General features: G+C 40.6%; 1 protein-coding gene across 7 annotated transcripts in view; it reads right to left on the bottom strand.

Moving 5' to 3' along the window:
* Window positions 1–23,751, bottom strand: part of SERGEF (secretion regulating guanine nucleotide exchange factor) — a 142,090-nt gene that overhangs the window by 60,926 nt on the left and 57,413 nt on the right. For 5 of the 7 annotated variants that reach the window (XR_006017820.1, XR_006017819.1, XR_006017818.1 and 2 more), the window contains one exon: window positions 1,889–1,925. The exons of 1 other annotated variant lie outside the window; for it this stretch is intronic. Coding sequence is in view for 2 of the 6 variants with exons in the window: in XM_042038759.1 (XP_041894693.1) it covers window positions 1,889–1,925 (37 nt within the window). In the remaining 4 variants the exon portion in view is untranslated. Of the gene's footprint in view, window positions 1–1,888; window positions 1,926–14,826; window positions 14,935–23,751 lie in introns of all 7 variants that reach the window. One more of the 7 variants, XR_006017821.1, reaches the window with a different exon arrangement.

Consider the following 23,751-nt stretch of genomic DNA (forward strand, 5'->3'; position numbering starts at 1 on the left):
TTGTATATACAACCAGAAATAGTGACTTGAATATTATACTGTTAGAGGCTTTTCAGTTTACCTGTCACACTGAACTTGAATTATTTCAGTTTAAAAGTCAATCACTCAAGCATTTACTAATTAAGAAAGATGTGGCTGACATAGTTGCTATAAATGAACTCTGCTTGAATGATAAGTTATTCGAAAATTGTACAATCAACAAGACATATTCATGGAAATCCGTGTGGTATCCCTTAAGGACTATAACGGCTGACAGCTTTGAACCAAGAGTGACCAGTGATCAGAGAAATCCTACCACAGAATATTCTAAAAAGTCAACCTCTTAAAAGCATATGTGAAAATTCAATTCAGGGAAAATTGTATTGTAGCTCTTTAGTTCAAAAAAATTTGCAACATCACATTTCTGTTGTCCTTAAAATAAAATTGACTGGCTTCCAGCACTAATAATTTCCCCATTGAATTCAGTGAGTGTAGCACACAGCTTAGATAGGCACATGATGTTCTTTACATATGCAAAGTTCTTCGTTTATTGTAACTTTCTTCTAGAATTTCTTTCCCCTACCCATTTTTTTTCCAGAGATTTCTGCCTAGAAGGCAGAAAGCTTAAAAGGACATAAGCAGAGAGGTTGTTCAAACTCAGTGCTTTGCTTTCATGCACACTGGATGAATCTGCCAGCAGTACACTTTTACTTCATCAATTCAGCAAGAAACAAGACTGCTCTTCAGTCGACATTCAGAAGCACCAGCCTGACAATTAATACAGGCATGTGACACTGAACAAGCAGGGAGAAGGCAAAGGGAAAAATCTTTTCTTAAATCCAGCCATAAATTTAATAGAAGTTAACAAATTCACTACAAGGTTTAACTGGAGCAAGATAATTAGAAAAAACACTACAGCAGATATGGAAATACAGAAACTGCCACCTTTATGACCTCCTAACAAAACCTGAAAAATTAGAGCATGGAAAGCAGGTTGAATACCAAATAGCTGCTTTTCTCTACCTCTGTCAAACCACACTTTAGAAAATTAAGGAAATTCTTTATGTGACATCTCAACACATCAGTCACAGCAATCAAAAACATCCATGTGGATGGAGTGCTGTTTCATTTCCAGCTCTCATTAGCATAGAATTCCTTTCTTCATCTGTCTTGCCCTGTCTATTAATGGGGATAATTATGCTGACCTCCTTTATAAAGCACTTAAAAATCTACAGTTAAAAATGTTCCTAAACAAGTAATTATATAATAATAGCAATCATGTATCAAACTTCAGTTATCAACTCATCACATGAAAGCAAGAATCTGATTGTTCCTGGAATTAGGACACAAAATTCAATTTCTCCACCGACATTAGCTTCCTAGTGCTTCCATCATTATTACAACAGCTGCATTATGCTAAAATGCACTAAAGAACCTGTCTACCACTGACTGACATTTTGAAGAATTTCCAAGCTTCAAACAACAAGAGACCCAGGACTTTTTTTTCCACCAATAATTTCCATGTTAATAATTTCCATCTTGTTAAACAAAGATGCTTTTGACCAGCGTCAAGCTCAGATGCTATTCTGAATCTACAGCCTGAATTGTTGCAATGACTCCAATCTAAAACAGGCTGTAGCACTTTGCAAATGTATTTTCCTGTTACATCCATCAACCCCTCTCTCCTTACAGGGGCTGGTCTACAAGGCCACATTTTCATCATCACCACTTATTGTCACCAGTTTCTTTTCTTCTTTTTCCTCTACATCCATATGTCCCTTTCCTTCTTTCAGCTGCATACAATGCCTGTAATCATTCAGTATGTTTGATGTGCACGTTTTTCTTTCATCTTGTGCTACTAAAAATGAAAAAAAGGTGAGAGGATTTGTTATAAAATTAAGCTACTTACCAACTATTGCCAGATTATGCTCTGAACCACATGCGATCTGAAAAAGAAATATGAATGACTAAATAAGAACCTGCTTGCCAGTAGGAAGACAGTCACAATTATGACAGGAAATTAAAAATTAACCTGAAACAAACAACTACAGTTTGTAGGATGCAAAATCAAGGTTGAAGCACTCTCACTCTTAAATGGAATTTCATTTGTAGCCTCACTTAGGGGCTCAGTGGCAGGGGTGCATGTTTGTTTGATTTTTTAATAAAGAGGTATTTTCTTTTCAAAATGCAGTCACCAGTGACATTTCACTCCTTTCAAGCAAGACTGGCCACGATTCCGCAAAAACATCACACCCTTGACAACACCCACTGGATCCAACAAGAGGCACAGAGCAAACACAGATTAAGCCATACAGAGATAGCAGGGAATCAAAAGGGTAATGCAGATCTCCATATCTCATATCTCTACTGTTTTTCCAGATGAAGAACTGCTCAAAGTATACAGGCTCAGTGTGCTAAACCTGATATGATATGATCCCCACGGTCATTTGCCCAGAACGGAGAAAAACTACCCTAGGATTCAACCCTTTCTTTAGCTCATTAATGATGGAAATCAGTTACAAATTTCTTTTCAAAGCACACTTATAGTCAGCGTATTTTTCATCCTTCTTTGCAGCTGCTGTGAACATGTCTGATGTTTAAGTTGCTTTAATGTATTGAGTTTTTGTACATTCTCCACCAACAATGATAATACAAGCACCAAGAGCAGGCCCCTGTCCTACTGCAAGGGTTTGTCTCTCCCACAGAATTCTTTTTGCAAGGTCACCACTGGCATAATTGGCTGATGTAAGACTTCACTTCACACAAGGTTACTCTGCTGAGTGTCCTCAAGTTTTTAATTTAAATAAAAGCAACCCCCTCAAAATCCTGTATCCGGTTCACTGTCTTGCAACTACTTGCTCATTATACCTACTACTAAGCTGGAGAAAATTAATAAGCACATTCTTCTTAAAGTATATTTGCAATGGCAAAATATAATACAGGACTATATGCTCAATTATATTAAAAAATAGAAGTCCATACCATCAAAAGTTTATATGGTTCTGTGCATGCATAGCTTTATAGCTTTTACAGCCAGAGAAACAGCTATAATCACCTCCATGTCTGCAGAACATAAACCCATAGAAGTTAATAAAACAGACCTCGTGCTCAGCTCACTGTGCTTGAGTATTTACTGGTGAAGAGACACCCAAGACTGGCACACTGAGTAGCTTGAGCACTCATGTTACAAATGAACACCACAATCAGTACTGCTCACAATCCACCCATGTCACAACCGCTACATGAAAACATTTGGGCAAAGCCATCCCAACACAACAATGGCAAGGAAGAAAAGAAAGATTCCTTAGGGCAGGGGTGCTGAGACAACACGTTAAAGCATTTGGGAAAACAGGGCAAGAAAAATAATTCACAATCCAGCATGGGCTCATCTTCAGAAAAATCAAGACAAAGCAGCAGGAAAAGCAATGCCTGTGCAAGAGCACTAGCAGGATTGCATCAAGTCTTTTATTCCACAATACCGCAGACAGGAAAAGCTCCAAGTCCCAACCATTAAAATACATCAATCACTGCCATACCCCACAGCACTATCCTCACCACAAGAACTAGCCCTACACAGGAGCACGGCTGACTCCTAATGCCCATTTACTGGCTAACGCTCCCACCTGTGCTTCTCAAGATGATAAGCTGATGCCATGGAAACAAGATCCACACATGAAAACACATGCAAAGGCTTTCTAGCAAAAAAGCAGAATTCTCTTCTTCACCAAATGCTGAAAATTGGATGCACTGAAGTTGCTGCTAATAGAATAAATGTTATCTGAGGTGTGAATAATCTTGGCTAATTCCCTAGGAAATACACTGACATAGGCAGAGATTCAAAAGCATCGGCACAAAAGAACTGCTCGGGCTGGTGGCTGACACTGCCAGGACCCACTCCAGAAACACTACATTAAAAAAAGGGAAAAAAAAAAAAAAAAGCCCCACACGAACAAGGTGTTATTTAGATTGTAAAAAACCTCCCCCAACAAAGCAGCACTTTTTTTCCTACATCCAATAGCAGCAAGGTACAGAGCCTGCAAACCAGATAAAAGAACGCTGGCAATCTCAAACAGCTTTGCACATGTAGCTGTTACCCTGGCCACTGTTCAGAGCCTCCCACTAGCCAGCTATCAGGGTGTGAGGGAGTCAATCAAACCAGGCCAGGAATGGCTGTGTTACACAAACTGGCCAGTGCTGGGGAGTTGCCCCCATGGGAGCCACTCATGGCCAACGCGTTGCAGCTCTGGGCCTGATGGGGTATAAACTGCAAAGCACACAAACACCTCTTCTGGGGGGGTAAAAGCCACCTCAGTGAAGTGCCAGCTTTGCTAACAACAACAGAAACCAAGCAAAATCACAAGTTGCTGAAGGCAGTGTTGTGGATTCACCCTCGACAGCCCAGAGCAAGGACAGCACACGCCGGGTACCAGCAGCAGTTCTGCGCTCCAAAGTAGAATTTGCTTGATTTAGAGCACAAGGTTCACCACACCTCTGCCTTATCACAGGGTGTCACCACCTGACAACACAGATTGACTTTGTAGGAACCCCCAAATAAAAAAAACATCCTTACAGGACTCTAAATTTAGCTTCCTGGAACACCTTGTTCATCATCTATGCTCCTTGCTACAGGCTATACCATCCACCCACAGGATTCCTGCTGGCCTGCACACCTATGCCTCTGGAGCTCAGGGGGACCACACCATAGAGGTGAAGCAAGGTTGCCACTGCTTAATGTACATTGAAGCCTTGCAGGTATTTCACAACATTTTTCTTACAATAAACTTTAAAATGTGGCACCCCCTTTTCTCCGTGACTTCCCACAACAGGCAACAATCAGCCAAGAATAATTGATTTGCTGGTACAAATACAGACCAGCCAGAGAACAGCACTGCTGAACAGATGTTTTATGCTTACATTAGATGTAATAAGCTCTGCAGTCAGTGCAGGTCACTGGGAGAAGCCTGGTATTTACTGCAGCAACTATAATTTTCTGGCTACTTCTCTTCTGTCCCCACCCCCACTGTGCTGCAGAGAAATTAAATTCCAACAGACATCTGCATGCTTCCAATGGGTAAGTACATTCAGGGATGCTTATAAACACACAGTAATGCCTTCTAATTGGGCAATAATTTTACATTACGTTTTAATTGAAAAAAAAATCACTAATCTTAATGACAAAGCAGAGAGACTGTTACTGAGCAAAGCATTCTGTGAGCTTAAGAAACACGACCCCTGCACAGAACACAATTCACACTAAAGTTCCCAGTTTGGAGGGAAATTTGAGAAGAGTTGTGAAGGATATTGTGATCTCTATATAAATGATCTCAAAGCACTTGACAAATGTCTATAAGGCAGGCAAAGAATGCTTAGGGACCATCTCACCCAGAACTTACTTACCTTATTATCTGTGCTCTTTCAACCATACATAGATTGTTTGTTTCCTCCCTTAAATTGTGTGCTAGCAAGCTGTTTTCTACCTAGCAGTGGCTGTGGTTCGGATCCATCCATCCATCCAGATTTAACACGCGTGGTATAAGCAGCCAAGCGACCAGCATTTTATTAATCATAAATAGTATGATAAATAGCATAATCACAGACATAAGCTGCAAGGAAAGACCTTAGCACAGCAACCACGAACTCTGGGCAAAACACCAACATCTTTCTGCAGCCTACCTATATGCTTACGGCCCACTCCTAACAAAAATTAATTGACTGAATGTAAAACCAGCGGGTCATGCAAAATAGAGAAAATATTTCACTTAAGATTAAAATATTTTTCTATCTTAAAAGCACTACATGAAGAAGTAAACTGCCGTTTAGTACGTGTTACATAAGCATTCCCACATATACGTATGTGTATACATATAAAAGACAATATATGTACGCATATTGGGAAGAGAATGTTATCTACTAAAGAAGATGTTTATCAGGGAAGAAAGTTCAGACAGAGCACCACCTTTTCTGTCTGGGATAGAGATCTCACCTCTGCAGACAGCAAACAAACATATACAGGACAAGACTCCTGTGGATATTTAGATATACAATCTCCCTTGGATTTCAAAAGGTAATTAAGAGACAAAAATACCTTTTGTCAACCATCCCCTAAGGGATTTCTGAGCACTGTAATAAAACAAGTCTGACAAAGTGTATAAAAATCCCAGTTTCAGGCTAGTACCATGACCACGAGGCTGTTCTTTCTTTTCTTTCTGTAACCCCAGGGCTTTGATTGAGGATCTGTTGTGCAACCCACCAGGAAACAGATGGAATCAGAACTGCAGGCAAAGTCAACCTCCCACTGCAGCAGAGGGGAAGGGACAGTACAGGAGAGGGTGCAAGGAAGAGGCACAGGGAGCTGGACTCACAAGAGGGATTGCAGAATGAAAAAATCACAAGCATCCCAACATCAGGGTGTTTAGCTAGAACAACAAAAATACCTCAATGCCATTTATTTTTGTTTCACCACCCTATAAATGCATGTCAATTCCCTTCAGTCCAATTATTTCTCAAAAACATGAAAGGCTGTGGAGGCTACCATCACTTCTTAGAGATGAGAGCATGATGTACAAAGAAGATTTTTAAGGATGAATGAAGATATGATGCTGAAGTTGCACACAGATTCTAGTTTCTGTCTTTCTAATTGCAACAAAGCATTTTCTGGGTGAGAGAGGGCAGGGGGCCAAGGGAAAGAAACCTTTGAAAGGGTGGGCACATAAGTACTTTTATCCAGGACTTTAGCGATGGTGTTTCATGTCTTTTGACAAATTTCACTGTAAGGAAATTGCCAGGGCCAGAAGATGGCAAATTTTATTCCTCCTGAGATCAAAAGTCCTAATGGAAGGAGAAGAGGTGACCGAGAGACTGCAGATCAAAGCTTACGTAAGACAGGAATCTTCTCTCCTGGAGCTGTTCTTCCATGTCCTTGATTAATGTGTATAACTACAATTTGTACTGTTTGACACACTCAGCGCAACTACATTTGTATGCAGAATTCTATTGATGTGTAAAAATAAAGTAAAAGGAAGCTAATTAGCAAAGCTGTCCTGCTTCCAATGATCCTTTACTAGGAACTCTGTGTTCCTCTTCTGGATCATTTGACTCCTGATTGATAAGAAAGCAGCTTGCTAACCTAGTCACATTCCTTGGCGAGCACAAGACTAAGTTCAGTTTAATGCAGAACATGTTCCTAGCTGCTGGCTGCAGCAGGTGAAAAGAGGCCCAGTGTCCCATAGTTCACAAGACATTTTCCATTAATCTAATAATCTTCTTTTCTGCTTAAGGCAGATTTTTCTGTAGTTGTGTGATTGGCTTTTTAGTTTCTATGTAGTTTCACTTTCCACTACAACAAGAAAATTCAGAGGAATTTGAACTGAGCCCATGTACTAAGGTCTGGAAGAAAACATTCCTTCTCAAAACACACCTGACCAAAAGCTAATGTGCCATGTAAGTGGACCTTTGCAAGCATGGAGGAAGAGAGGAAGCATTAAGACATTGCTAGGATGCAGTAAGCTTTCAAAGAAAGATTTTATAGCTCTCTGTACCTTCCAGAGTTATGATCCATGCCCTCCATGCCAAAAAGTAATTCCAAGCCTGCATCACTTGTAGCACAAGACACAAAATGCTTTTCCCCCATGCAGCATTTCCCTTGCTTCTCCACCCACTGTTTTCAGAGCCCCATCTTCCATCATTCAATATCCTGCCCTGCCAACTGTCTTACAGTCACCAAAAAGCCAGCTGGCCACACCAAGAGCTTGCCTTTACACCCTCCATGCCACGTGTGACATATGTATGTATGTCTCTGCACACATTCCCTCTCTGTGACACTAATCACATGAGAAATTGCTCTGCTCTCCACTAACTGAGCACCACATCTCCAGGAATGCCTTCTTGTGGCTATCAGGATGCAGCTGCATTTCTGTGATTCAGTTGGTACACCTTGGGTCTCAACTGCTTGCATGAGATGGAAACATTTGTTTAGTACAAAGGAAAAAAAAAACCCCCACAAACAGCAACAACATAAAAACCCAACCACCAATAAGAAAAAAACCCTCACAAACAAAAAAAGCCCACCCACACATGCACAAAACCCCCCCAAACAGCCAAAATAAAACCACATACCAAAAAGCAACTAATCTTTTAGTATCAGACAGGAAACACCACAACCCCAAAACCCTGTCATTAGTGATCAGGCACAGGAAATGAAAATAAAAGAAGAAAGAAAAGCTACTTGTTAAAGCAGTCAACATTTTCATGGAAGATTTACATCACAGCAACCCACATGCACCTCCTAAGTCTACTTGAAGGCAAGTGAGGTCACACTGAAAAACTGGTCACACTGAAAAAATTAAATATGGACTGTTTGCCTTATGCTGAGGATGGAAAGACTGAGGACATCAACAGTAAAAGTAAGTAAAAGTAAGATCAGTGTCCACCAATGAAAGAAACCTCATCTTTAGATGACTCCAGAACAATACAAAAGCTGCTGAGACCTCAGTAAGAACACTCAATGGGATTAGGTTTTAGTAGAATGACAAGAATGTAGCCAGAACAAGTGTGATAAAAGTCCTTACAAGTCAGCAAGGTCAGCTGGCTCTTCTCTCTTGCCTGAAGATTTTCCAATTAGTTCTTGTATCCTTCTTCAGGCAGTTCTCTTCCCTCCTTGGGGGTCTGAAAGCATTAGCATCTTTCATTCCAGGAAAATCAAGCTCTGCCACTTTCACATCCCTCAGCCTCATGGGTCCATCAAAATTCTCCATTTTTGTAATCAAGACCTCAGCCACAAACCATTTTTTGTCTGTCCCTTCATCATTTTTGTAACTAACCAAGTCATGGTCATTCAATTTCAGCTTGTTTCCTGTAACAAGCTCTCCATTCAGTCTTCATTATATTGTGAAAATTAAGACTAAAGTATCCCTTCTGATTGATACAGAAATCATTCATCACAGCAGCCCTGTTAATGTGTATGTACTCCTAAACCTATGACTGTGCAGAGAAAATCCCACAAGGCCAAAATCCTCACTAACATTACAGACATCCAGATATGAGCTAGAGGAATGGGGTCTTCAGCAAATGCACAGTTTTACCCAAGGGAACTTCTTCACCATTTGTCTCAAAATTACTCTGATTTAGATTGTTTCATGCACAATTCCCAGCTCCTTGCAGTCTCAGTGCCACTCTCTCCTAAGATGAATGCAAGGCACTAAGATGAGTACCTTACAATCTACTTGGGTTGGCTTTGGGGGCTACAACTGGTTTGCTCTTTATTTAAGGCCACAAACACCATTTTGACATAAGAAATTAAAGAAACCAACACCACAGAAATGCAAAGTTTCAAAACCTCCTTATACACTGATTTGTCTCTACCATCAACACACACATCCTTATGATCAGATTATTCTGAGGTTTTCAGGTCAAGAATTGCAGCTTGTAGCATGCAAAAAACCCACTTGGTATCTGTCTTTTCTTCTATGCTACTGTACATGAAAACAACAAAAAGACAAAAGTTCACTCTAGCATATAAATGTCATCATTATCTATCTGAATGTGCTAATTTCTAGTACTCTGAAATTAATGAAATGGTTCTGTTAAACAATGATTAGAAAAACATTCTGTCAAAATATATATCATTATCAATCACTTTATAGGCTTAGAATAAAAGTCATGACAGCAAGTTATTATCTGGCAACAAAACATTTAATTCCACTTAAACAACCACATCCTTTTGTGGATGTGTAACTGCAGTTTTAACTTTTTCAAGAGAATTCCTTGTGGCAAAGCAGTCCACCATTTTTAATGCATTTGGAATCTTTTCTGGAATATTCAGCGCAGCTGGGGAGAATCAGAGAGCAACCAAACATACATATCATGGGCACTGAGCTCGCTCAGGAACTCAGCTCTCCCCTAACTGTGCTGTTACTGCAAGACGTGTTGCTACGATTCTTCTCCACAACAAACACACTGCAGTGAACTCGGGACACACAGCCTGCAGGATTACACAATAGCACAAAGCCTGGCATTTTTTCAGAACTCAAAAGAAAAATAGCACTTCTTATAAAGTTCATACCCTCAAACAACTGACTGTCAGGGTATTCTAATTGGATGCTGTGAAGAGACAGTGTCCCTAAAACACCCCCTTAAAGGAGACAAGTGCTGTAGCGTGGCTGTGGCTGCCACTTCCTTAGGGCCAGAGGGAACTGGCCCCACCAATGTCAGGTCTGACTTTGCTCACCCTTCTTTTCTAGCATGTGGGGTTTTTTTAATATCCTTACAGTATTTTCTTCTTTCACATGCTTTTCACCCATGCTATCCTTCATAAATAACTGCATCCAAAACTCCTGGCAGTACTATCAAAATAATACCACTAATGATGTCATTCTGGAATATTACCCTTATTTTATAGTGCAGAGGCTTTTTTTGCTTCTTCCAGCAGTAAATCCAAATTTATGATAGAATGTTAAACATCTCGGTTCAGCTTCCAGCCCTGGGATGTGGGAAGACTAATTTTCAGGGAAACTACTAAATGTTCATGGAAGCTCTCATGCAAAATTGGATTGAGCTTTCATTTCTGTGCTAGCCCTGCTGACCTTAGTACTGCTGCTTGTGTAAACTGGCAGTACATAAGTACAGTGTCATTGAAGGAAATAAAAAAACCTACTTAATTTCCAAAACATTTTATGTTACTTGAAAGAAATGAGCAGGTTATTTAAAGTACAGAACTACTACTGTGTAATATCATTAGAAGCGTCCCTTATTGAACTCAATGCCTTTGGGAAATATTATTCAAGATGACTAGCAGCTGTTCAAGGCTGGAAATCTTTGCCTGATTTCCAGCATGACACTCACTGACCTCTCCCTCCCCCACAAACATGCACATAAAAATAAAAATGTTATCAACTTAACCCGTAGCCAAAAAAATGCCAGCACATTAAAAACTTATCCTAAAATATGACAAAATAAATACCGGAGGAAAACAAAAACATTTTTCATACACCAACTACCTCAACTTGAGGACAGAATTTTCTTGGTTCATTTACTTTCCAGAAGAGCTGCAGGCATGCAGCTTCTGTATCCTTGTACAAAAATACCAAGCCATGAATTTTGCTGACTGTCCGTTCCCTTACCTCTCCAAATAAATGGTGCTTATGTCTTTAGGGTATCATGTAACTCTGCTCTTCAGTGTTGGATTCTCTGTTTCTGTAGCACTTACTAATAGCACAGCTCCCTAAAGCAAGCTTGCTGGAAATAAATAAAATGTAAGCTTGCTAAGAGTCCAATGCAAAAATTAATAGGAAAGCTCTTCTGAATAAATAAGAATACCATCTGAAAGTACTCAAATAGAGACTGAGCCCTAATGCTAGACACAAAAGAAGAATTAGGAAAAAAAAAAAAAGTCTGAAGTGACTCTACATAGCTGATAAAAAGGCATTTTTATTAAAAAGCTGAATTACAGAATCACAGAATCATTTAGATTCAAAAAGAGGTTTGAGAACGTCAGTCAAGATATTGAGCAGGACTGGGCCCAACACTGGGCCCTGGGGAACACCACTTGTGACCAGACACCAGCCGGATTTAAACTCCCAATTCCCACCACTCTCCGGGCCCAACCATCCAGCCAGTTTTTACCCATCAAAGAGTGCAGCTGCCATGGCCTGCCAACTTCTCCAGGAGAACACTGCAGGAAACAGTGTTAAAAGCTTTACTAAAGTCTTGGTGGACAACCCCAGCCTCTTCCTCACCCACCAAGCAAGTCACCTTGTCAGAGGAGATCAGGTTGGTTGAGTAGGACCAGCCTTTCATGAACCCCAGTCTGATTCCCTGGTTGTCCTGTACATTCCACGTGATGGCACTCAGGATGATCAGCTCCATGACCTTCCCAGGTGCCAAAGTCAGGCTGACAGGCCTGTAGTTCCCCAGATCCTCCTTCTGGCCACTCTTGTTACTCGGCATCACATTTGCCAACCTCCCCAGTGCGCCGGGACTGCTGATAAATGATGGAAAGTGCCTCAGTGAGCATTTCCATGAGCTCCCTCAGTACCCTCGGGCAGATCTCACCCAGCCCCATAGACTTGTGTGTGTCTAAATGGTCACTGACCATTTCCCCTTAGATTATGGGGGCTTCATTCTGCTTCCCATCCCTGTCTTTCAGCTCAGGGGCCAAAGAAAAACTGGCATTACTACTAAAGACTGTGGCAGAGAAGGCATTACTCAGCTCAGCCTTTTCCTCATCCTCTGCCACCATGTTTTCCCCCACATCCAATAAAGGATGGAGATTCTCCTTAGCCCTCCTTTTGTTGCCAACGTATTTATAGAAAGAATTTTCTATTGTCTTTTTTGGCAGTAGCCAGATTGAGTCCTAGTTGGCCTTTGGCCCTTCAAATTTTCTCCCTGCATGACATTCCCATAGTCCTCCTGAGCTGCCTGCCCCTTCTTCCAAAGGTCATAAACTCACCTTTTTTCCCCCTCTGAGCTCCAGACAAAGCTCCCTGTTAAGCCAGGCTGGTCTTCTATCACCGGCTCATTCTTCAGCGCACAGGGACAGCCTGTCCCTGTGCCTTCAGGATTCCCTTATGAAAGAATGTCCAGCCTTCCTGACTTCCTTGCCCTTCAGGATTGCCTCCCAAGGCACTCTGTCAACCAGGCTCCTACACAGGCCAATGTCTGCCCTCTAGAAGTCCAAAGTAACAGTTCTACTGACCCCCTTCCTTACTTCTCTCACTTCATTTCCTACAAAGGGAACAGGATGGGTAGCAAAGGTTCTGCAATGTGAATTCATTTAGAGTTCTTGAATCAAAACTCCAGAAGAAGTTCATAAAGCTTGATAAATGGGCAAGACTGAGACAGACAAAATTTACTGTGGTCAGGTACAGCACAGTAAATCTTTCTGGATACCAAAAAGAGTCATTTAGACTGTTCACATATACAGAGAGATTCTAAACTTGTTGGAACCTCTCAGGGGAACTATATAGTGTCACTGTGCACAGTTCACCAGAAACATCCATTCAATGTGTAACTGCAACACAAAAACCAAGAAATTAGATTAGTTTAGTCCTAAGCACACAAACAATCCAGGTAATCTTTTAATACCAGTGACTCCACTAGAAACATATATTTGATAAAGACTTCAATTTACAGTGATATTCCCAGGGCCTCTCAGAGCCAATTTATAATTTTTTTATGGCTTTTTCATTTTTTTGTTATTATAATTGTGTATCTTTAAAATTTCCTGATCAGAATGCCATACACTGTCCAGGACACTGCCTGACAGAAATCCAAGTTTCTTATGTCTGCATTTGACATTGACACATTTATCAAGCTTTTATCTCATAAAAAGTAGGTATCACATTAGACTGACAAGATGTATTTTCCATAGTCACACACTCACTGCAAGCAACTACATCATCATCCTTTAAACTTTTATTGATCAAAATTCATGTCAGCCACACCATTACTAAGCCAAGGCAAATACCAGGCTGACAGGCCTAAAATTATTTGAGTCATTTTGTTCGGTCCTTTAAAATGCTGGCAGGGCATTGTCTTCCACCTAGTCTTCTGAAACTTACCTGACATTCTGGGAAAAAATTATTAACATCAACAACCTATACAGCACTTGGGCCATCTCTCCTTAAATTATGGAAGGGAAAAGGTTCAGCCTTGATTTTTAAAATTCTATCTCTAGAGGCTGAAAAAATCCTGGTATGGAGAAGAGAATCTCATCCCTTTATGATACTTCTGCTTTTTCCCCCAAATGCAAAATAGAAAATACTACTAACACAAAATTTGCCTTCCTAGGGTTTTGCCAACAGACGTATTTAAGATGTTTTAGTATTGACAGTGTATAGTCTCTTGTATTTGTCTGAGAGCAAACTCACCCTCAGTATCACAGCTCTTTTCCTATCCCTCTTAAATGGAGCTGGTCATTTTGTGCTGTAGTAGATCACAGGCCAGGCAGCAGCCAGTGCCTTTTGCTTCTTTTCAGGGGAGTGGAAAGGATTTCCCACCTCCTGGATACCCCTTATAACCTCTTATTTCCAACTTGCTAATGACTGAGAAACAGGTAACGAAGCTTTTAATATAAAATGACCCTTTCACTCCTATGAACCTATTTGACTCTTCCTGAATAAATTGTAACCACAGACATTCGTATTGCAATCACAACCTTTTTCCATAAGGTTTCATACTGAAATATTTTGTTGCATCGTGGCTTAATCAGGAGAGCATTTTGTTCTTTGATACAGACTAGAAGGGAGTTGGCTAACCTAACCAAGGTGAGGAGGGCAGAGATACTGTCAGTGACTTCTTGCATTAATTCATCTGTCTTCCTGCTGCTCAGAAAGATTACAACATTCCCACATGCACAGAAGTCAAGCTCCTATCCTCCTACTGTTAAATCGTATTTTTTCTGTTGCTCTCACAGGGTGGCTCTGTAACAGCGCACAGGAATCATCAAGACAGACAAGACAATTTTTCAAATAGCATTTCATGAGCAGTACTATATTCTCATTACAAAAAGGAATCGATGCTTTAAAATAACCCCTGAAGACAGGAACACATTCCTCAATACTACTAGAGAGTCATTGTGAAATATACTGATTAGGAATCCCTTCAAAATACCTGTTTTCCTTCCAATTTGTAAAATATTAGTTACATAATATGCGGTTTTAAAATTCTAGCTTCATCTGATACAACAGTCTATGCCACTTGACAGAATACAAAATACAAAAACTCTCAAAAATGGAGTTCTAATATCTTTTAATAAAGTAGCAGCATTTTTGCAACAGATGAAAAGTACTGCAGGTTATATTAAAATCAACAGCCCACCAGACTTCACCACTAATTACAACGCACACCCACCTCTTGTGCACTTGTAATTCCAAGTGGCATCACTGTTTAGCTGGAAATCAAGAGGCAGCAATCCTTCCTATTTCAGAATCTTCCAGACATTTGGTGAACTCATTTAACCTATAACAAAATATGCAGCCCAGCTAAGAATAACAACAACAGGAAACCCCTTCCTGGATATTCTGGAACCTGATTAGACTGAAGCAGCACTGCATAACACAAAAACCCACCCTGATCTGCCTTGAGTTCTCAGTCAATCAGCTTCAGAAGTGATTTACTCTCACAAGGAAGGTCATCATGTGCAAAAAAGTTAAGAACTACTGCTCAAGTTGTGTTGTGCAGGAGGTGAACTGTGTGTTCTCCTGCCCACACGTGATGTTTACACACTGGCAAGTATCAGGAGTGTTGGAGTCTGTCAGTAACCAAAGTTATTGCCATTCTGACTTGAGCATTCTCTGGCCAACACACCATTCCTGGACACAGAACACTTGAGAGCTGGAGGTCACATTGTCTTCCCAGTCCATTATTGCACATGGGGTTAAACATTTACTTCTTTGCACAGACTCTCCAATATCCACGCTAAATAAAAGCTACATCCTCTTAATGGAGGCGGTCTCTGCACAGCACAGCTGCCCTGCTATTACCATTTCAAATAACAATGGCAATTGAAGTCCATCGCTTCCAATTACTGAAAACACATTTAACCACTGCAGACAGGAAAAAAAAAGACCAATATCTGATTTTCCAACTATTTCAATATATTGGATTATCATCTTCTGTAGCAGATTTCACCTCAAAAATATCTGAGGTGTTCCAAAGTACAAAGCAGCACTTCATCCCCAACTACTTGGCCAAAAAAAACCTGGAATGGTAGTTTTAAGCAGCTTGCCTTTCCAACCTAGTGCTGAAACACTGTGGGTACTTACTGGATAGGGGAAAGTTTGGTTAGCCATAATACCTTTAGAATCATACAACCTGAAAAATATTTTGATTATGTTACATTATCCAAGAAAAGACTTTTTACCTGTGAGGGAATGTCTGTTACATTTCATATCTTTTTGAATCTTTACACCTTTGTCATATTTGCACACAGCATGCAACCTTTTTTCTTACTAAATGCCTGAAAAGCTTTTTTTTTTTTTTTTTTAAAGAACTTGCACCTCTCCAGTTGCTCAAAGAGTGTTTCACAGGACTACTGCTGGAGATGGAAGCAATCCATTCCTGAGTTCAGAGGATCAAAATATTCTGTAATTCAACTGCTGAGCATCATTTGTCATACATGTTGGACGATTCTGGCCATTCATTCATTGCTGAATTCTTCACATTGCTTGTGTGAGGTGAAGCAAACCATCTGCAAATGTCATACCCACTCCTTCTCACGGACTACTTCTCCTTTTCCTATTCATCCCCTCTTTTCACCCCTGCAGTCTCCTGCTTTCTTTTCTTTCTGTGCGCACAGAAAGGACATCCTACATTCACCCACAAGTAAAAGAACAACTGAGATAAGTTACTGGGGAAAAAGAGCCAATAGATGAGCAAACAGTGTGTGAAGATGTTTCAGATCACTTGTAAGTGAAAACAAGGCAATAAAATATTCTGCAGATTTTCCTGGTGGACTTTACTCTGTAGTCTGCCAGGGTAAAATGATCTCCTAAAACAGAAAAGGAACAAGGACTGAAAGTAAAGGGGAGTGCAAAGTTTCTCTTTTCCCCTCCTGCCTTGGAAAATTATCAGGCTTTTTAAAATTTCCCATATACTGTTTCCCCATTTTTCCTATCCTCAGTTCCTCACCAAAGAGCAACCAACCTTGTATACAAGAGAAAGCAGACTACTACTGCTAACTTACCCATACAGAGGAACATATTTAGCATAACCCTAAATTTATTATTATTAGGAACATACGTAAGCCCATACTTAGAAACTAAGTTTCTATTTCGGACCTTCCTGAGAACAGAAGGCACTGCTAATTTTAAAACAAACAGAAATAAGAACAAGCTCAAAATTACACTGCACCTTTAAAAAGAATAATTTCAGTATAAGACTATGATTTACAGAGCGCAAAGATTTTGCTTCCTAAATAATTTTTAAAGGAAAGATTTTTCACATGCTTTTTTACGCAGGCTCCATCTTGACTAAAAGGAAGGTAACAAACATAAAAGGCTGGATTGTTCATGAGACTGCCTGAAGAAAAAAGGTTCTTTCAGGTCAGGATGAAGGGCAGTAACATTCACCTCAGCCTCAGCAATTAAGAAAATTGTTTCCGTCACTACAGGCATCGTCTCTTGAAAACTGAAGGAACAATGTATTCAACACAAACATGAATGAACAGTTGACCAGACAGAAAAAAAAGACTAAAAATATACTTGGATAACAAAAGATTTTTTTGGAGGGGGGAAAAATGAGTAGCAAGGCAATCCATTAAAATTATTTCCCTGGCTTCCATTCAGATGCTGTCCAAGCACAGCTTCATTGTTTGGCATGTCGCTTGCATCGCCTCACGTCACCTTCATTCTCTCACTCAGATAACCTCAGATAAAAATATGCAGAGCCCTATTCTAGGATTCAGCAATATTAAACCAGTAGCCAGCAGCAAAAACTGGGGCTCTCTTGATTCAAAAAGAATTTTTAAAGCCCTTGTGAACTACAGAGAGCAGGGAGGGTGAAAGCTTTCACCAAACTGAGGCATAAGACTCTGTCAGGTTCACTTACAAAGCAGGATGTGTTTGTTATCCATGGTGAGAGGGACATCCAGTTACTGCATCTGCACATTCCCACAGGAAGGTACCGCAGCTGAGGGAAGGGAATGCTGAATCTGACATCCATTTCATCAGCCTAATAAATTTTAGATTAATTACAGATGATTACTTCCCACTTCACTTCCACATCAACGGCTGTTTTTTTGCTTCTCAAGCCTCTTCAAGGCACAATATTGGCACCCTTCAGTTATCTGCCACTAAAACACAGGACTGCACACACGCCTGTTCTGCAGAATATATATGAATGTATGTATGTGTGTGTATGTGTATATATATATATATATACACGAAAATAAAAAAATATTTATCCAATTGCAGAAGATAATTCTGGTTGATGGACCCCCCTTCAGCACCCTCTCAAAGTAGCAGAAAATTGCACCATCAAGCAGACAGGGATATCATCATCATCATTATTATTGTTATTATTATTAGTAGTATTATTTTGGTTTAAGAAAATGCTGACATTTTATGGTTACAAATCAGGAATAGCCAGCTCACTGCCCAGTGAGCACAAATTAAGGCTCCTGCTGATGAATGGTCTTTTCAGCCCACCTTTCTGGCATCCCTTGTGTGCTCCTCTCCACTGTGCAGCACACATCTTTTCCAGTCCTCTTCCACTGCTCACGACTGCCGCCTCACTGTCAGACATAAGGCTCCTCTCCCTCTGCAGAGCACGAAAGGGGACATACCTTGCCCTGTTGCTGTGTTGCTGCCTTGCCTCTGCAAATCATCCTGGATTATCACCACAGAGCAACAGAGAGACTGAGATGCAGCCAGACATCAGCAGCCCTTCCATTTTCAGCATGGTTCTGTCTTATTAGGCAGTATGCCTAAACTAGTAGCAAAACTAAAAGCAAAATAGGAAGGATGAGTTTGACAAGGGAGGCCTTATCAGCCTTTGCTGCCGTCAAACCCACCAGAAATGGGGGAAGGGAGGCACTTCTAAAGGCAATGCTTTTCCACACTGCAGCATCCAGGAGCCAGACTCGGCTGAGCCCATACACAATAGACACAGTTGCCATAGCAATGGCATCACAGGGAAATTTTTCAGCAAAGCTGCTTGCTTTTCACCAAGGTTACTTTCAGATTACCACTCAGCACAGGGATCTGTATGGATCAGACAACATCTTGCATCTGTCTGGAGCTTGCCTGCATGAAAAGATGCGACGGCCACGCCACAGGGAAGAATAAGGCACTGCACAAGTAAAGCAGGGAACTGGGCTCTCAAACCACCCAGCACACCATCTGACAGCAACAGCTTGCAAGCTAATATATTGTCACCTCACGACAGACTAGAAGTGTGATCTGTTGGAATCAAATGTGCTTTCATCTTTTGTTGTGTTTTCTTAAAAATTGCTAGCTTTCAATAAAGATCTACGGCACGTTTCTGCAACAAGGGACTTCAGTTTCTAATAGTGATCACCACCTCAAAAAAAACTCCCCAAGAAGAAGAAAAAAAATAAAACCAGGGAACATCTAAGCTGCTGTTTTTACAAATACTTTTATCATTCCACTAACGCTGTTAAAAGGCAGTGAAAGTATATGGTGCAGCATGTTTCTTGAGAAAAAACTGGTCACAAAAAAGAGCCCCTGAATAATTTGCAAGCTTAAACTACACCAGTGAGTTATTTACCTTGTTTCACTCGGTCCTCCTAGTTTTTCAGATAAACAAAAACACATCAATCTTTTCCCCCTGAAATGCAAGGTTGGTTTTTTTTTTACTCAAACATTTAAGCTGCGATCAATTGTCACTCCCAAAAAATAAAGAATAAGGACTTATTCAAAACATAAACACCACTTGAGAAAACACTTCTTCATCAGCTCTTTCTGCTTAAAGGAGTTTTAAACTTTGGCATTTTCAAGTTTTTGGCATGCAATCTCTTGACTGGAAAGCTGCAAAAGTAACCCCCACATAATCAAATGGCGCAACAAAACTGCTTTGCAACTTGCTCACAGGATACAAACATCCAAAAAGCTGGCAAAGAATCAAAACTAATCAAATTAAATAGGACTCTTCCTGCATTTACGTCTTGCCATCTATAAAGATAACAGCATGTTCCTGAAATACATCTTTATGACAAACAATAAGTAATTTCAGCATCAATTGTGTATACATAGTTCCCAGCAAATGGCTGTCACACCACACCAGAGAGCTTCATTAGAGGAGAGTGCTACAGGCTCCTCTAGAAGACAGGCAGTTCAGAAACTGTCTGCTACAAGAGCTGCAGAGACACAATTATACACCCAAGTCTTGACAGTTTGGGGAAAAGAATCACATTAGCTCTGATGAGTTTTAGAAAACCTTCAAATTTCTTGGCCCTCAGTTAATAAAGGACATTGCAGCACAATAGATATTAACTTCACCTCTGGAAGAACAGGCAAGCACAAGACAAAAGAAGCTATTCCAACAACTTAAACAGGAACAAGCTGAGTCCTCCACCATATAAAGTCATGACTGGGTAGCCTAAGGAAGATGCCATCACACAAAAAAACTTATTCCTGTTGCAGGAATAATTTGAGTAAAGTCTCCAGCTTGAATTAAGAAAGTATGACTGTATAATTACAATGGTCCTTGTGCTCTTAGAAACTTCACACATACAGCAGCATGGCAGAACCATGGTATCAGAAGCAATGCTAGAAAAGGACACACAAAATCACAGGCACCAAATTCTGAACTACGGTGGAAAAGAACACCTACCCCTTAAAAAGAAAGGCATCCTCAATGAATAAAACTGGAAGGAGAAAAAGCAAAAACTATGTAGGCAGAAGCTAACTCTTAGCAGGGCAGGAGAAGGGGAAGAAGGCACCCTTTTGCTGTGCACATTTGGGAGCATGAGAAAAATGTAGGTGAAATTTGTGGGAGAAGTCAAAAAAAATCTCATCATCCTTTATCCTTAACACATCTGCAAAAGAAACTCCATTTGAAAGGAGGACTTCCAATTAGAAGAACAGGAATAGCCTTATTTCAAATACAGTAGAATATTAACAGTTAATGCAAAATCATGAAACCAGGGATTTGCATATTAAGTTATCTACTGCATTAGAGAACAAGCAGCTTGATTCCCCTTCTCCTCACTGAACTTCTGACCAAGGTTTAGGACTGTCTCGAAGCCCTTTGTCTCTACCCTAAATAAGATAATGTTCCTCATCACTCAAACACACATCCTAAAAGCAAAATACAAGGAAGAGAAATGTTAGCTTGTAGCAGAAGTCTGCCACTCCTACTCACATATTTATAGCACCAGGGTTGAGCAGAAGGGTTGTAGAATTAAAAATAACAATAAGGATATTAAGGACTCTGAAGACAAGTAATCATATGGGGTAGCACACGAGGCACAAGGAAAAATGCAGTCTAACAGTGCAACTATCCCACTGGGAAAGCCATCTACAGGTTAATAAAGCATTCAAGGGAAATGATGATCAAGTACTGATAATACAGCTTAAAACAGCAGTTTTGAAGAGCTCCCATCCAAAACCACAGGAGAAAGGCTTGCATATTAGTTATGGGAGAAATTACAAGTGCAAGGGGCCTGAAATTAGGAACTACATTAGAATTTGTAATTTGCCATACAACTTTCCAAAGAGACTGTTTTAGTTGCAAGGTCAGAAACACCAAGGACAGAACACCTAAAGCATTGGGAACATCATCATCTCCATTAGTAACTGAAGTTAAATTATTTTAAGATATTCTTGGCCAACACCATGTTGTGATAAGCATTCTTACAACAAGTTGAGAGGAAGGGTTTGCATCTCTGAGCTCAAACTTTGAAAAGCTTCTTTAGGAAATTATTGGTTTTAATATGAACTTTTCAAGTTTTTGATAGGTGGTTTTTAACAAAACAGGTAGCAATTTTTTTAAAGATGTGAAAACAAGGACATTTTGTGAAACACCCCATCTTTTACTACAATAAGAAAAGCAAGGTGGAAATTTGCTTAATTCTGCTTGCAGGAACAATTGCAAACTAAAAGCCAATTGCAAACCCAGAAAAGCCAGAGAAATAGGTCAGCCTCTCTCCTTACAGGTGACATGGAGTTGACAGGACTGAACAGGATGAACATACTGTTCACCTCCATGGCAAGCCTGAAGAGGTTAATTTAAAAAAAAGCCACAAAAATCCCTACATCACCTCAAAAGATTCTGAGTTCTGAAGAACCCCTCTACAGGCCTGTCTGCAGTATTGTCAAAGGATTTAGTCATTCCACAGGGAGAGCCAAAAATTTTATAATTTTTTAAAATGAGATCTGATTAAAATTTAACACAGTTAAATAACATATCTAGGAGTTTAAATACCCTACATCTAAAACTGATGGCAAGTGGAAATTGCAAGACAAGCAGGATCTTTGAAAATCAGCTGCTTTCTGTGTCTAAAACAGCAGAGTATGACTTAAACCAGAGCTTCAAAAACTTTGGGCTACTACCTGCTCTTTCCTATCCAGACTGTCACAACACACTGCACAAGTGTGATGAGGTTTGGGTGCCTTTCGTGGTAACAGTCCTATTTCAAAATAAAATTTCTGTTCAAAAGAGTTTGACCCAAAGGAGTTACACCCCAGAGTGCTGCGTAGCCCTTCAGAAGGATCTTGAGAGGCTGCAGAGATGGGCACAGCAGAACTGTCTGAAATTCAACAAAGACAAGTGCAGGGTTCTGCACCTGGGGAGGAATAACCCCATGGAATAACTAGTACAGGCTGAGGGCTGACCTGCTGGAAAGCAGCTCTGTGGAGAAGGACCTGGGGGTCCTGGTGGACAACAAGCTGTCCATGACCCAGCAGTGTGTCCTTGTGGCCAAGAAGGCCAGTAGAGTCCTGGGGGGCATTAGGAAGAGCATTGCCAGCAGGTCAGGAAGGTGATCCTGTCCTTCTGCTCAGCCTTGGTGAGGCCATACTGTGCTGAGCTCTGGCCTCCTCACTACAACAGAGACATGGAGCTCCTGGAGTGGTTCCAGTGGAGGGCTACAAAGATGGTTAAGGGTCTGGAGCATCTCTCCTATAAGGAATGGATGAGGGAGCTGGGCCTGTTCAGCTTCAAGAATAGAAGACTGAGAGAGGACCTCATCAATGTCCGTCAGTATCTGAAGGGAGGGTGTCAAGAAGATGGAGGCAGGCTTTTCCCAGTGGTGCCAAGCAAGAGGACACGAAGCAATGGGCACAAACTGATGCACAGGAGGTTCATCCTGAATATGAGGAAGAACTTCTTTAGTGGGCAGGTGACTGAGTGCTGGAACAGATTGCCCAGGGAGATCGTAGAGTCTCCTTCCCTGGAGATACTCAAAAGCCATCTGGACAATCCTGACTAATGTGCCTGAACAGAGAGGTTGGACTAGATGACCTCCAGGGGACCTTTCCAACCTTAACCATGCTGTGATTCTGTGACCAAGCTAGTATTCCTATTCAGCAAAATACTGCTCAGGAGAAAATCTACTTCACAGGTGACACAACTGCAGGCCTAGAACAAGGCAGCAAAACCAGTCAAAGTCCAGAAAGTGAGCAAAGACCACACACAGTTTCACCTTCTCCTTTCATTACCACATTAACTCCATATCCATGATTAAAGGCAAAATAAAAGAACAACTAAGAAGAAAAGCCTTGATAGCTTAGGCAAGACCTTTACTTGGTATTTAAACATAAATAGCACATAAAGCACTATGTGATCTTGTCCACCATGTGGTACATGCTGTAAATTGTCTTTTTAGGAACTGAAGGCATCTCCCTTCAGAGTGAAAGCCAGGGAATGCTGTCACTGCTACTGTTGGCACACGTTTGCTTACCCCTCTATGTTTATGCTCCCTGTGTCAAGGCTTGTGAGCTGGAACAGCTTACAGAACTATACAAATGCTGAATTGGGAAGGTTAGAAAAATCTGCAAGTATGTGAAGGCAGGGCAGAACGTGAACCACGAGATGGTCAAAGGATTCCCAGAGCAGCTGATTCTGAAAAGCAACAGTGACACGGAATATTGTCCATTTCAGTAACCTGCACTGGGAAATTCACAGGATTTATCTGCAACACCCATAGTAGCGAAGAAAGGTTTTTTTTGTTTTGATTACACTGCTGAATTATCACAGTAAAGCTGCTCTCAGATTTAAACATAGAATTAATGCTGCTAGCATCCATGAATCTTAATATATTCAGTTCCCTAAACTGTCTATGCTACTACAGCAACTGAAGGTGTCTCAGTCTGA

Source organism: Corvus kubaryi, unplaced genomic scaffold, assembly GCF_017639235.1.
Source record: "Corvus kubaryi isolate FWS band 111438036 unplaced genomic scaffold, C.kubaryi_AGA036_p1.0 37392, whole genome shotgun sequence".
In the NCBI taxonomy this organism is placed as follows: Eukaryota; Metazoa; Chordata; class Aves; order Passeriformes; family Corvidae; genus Corvus; species Corvus kubaryi.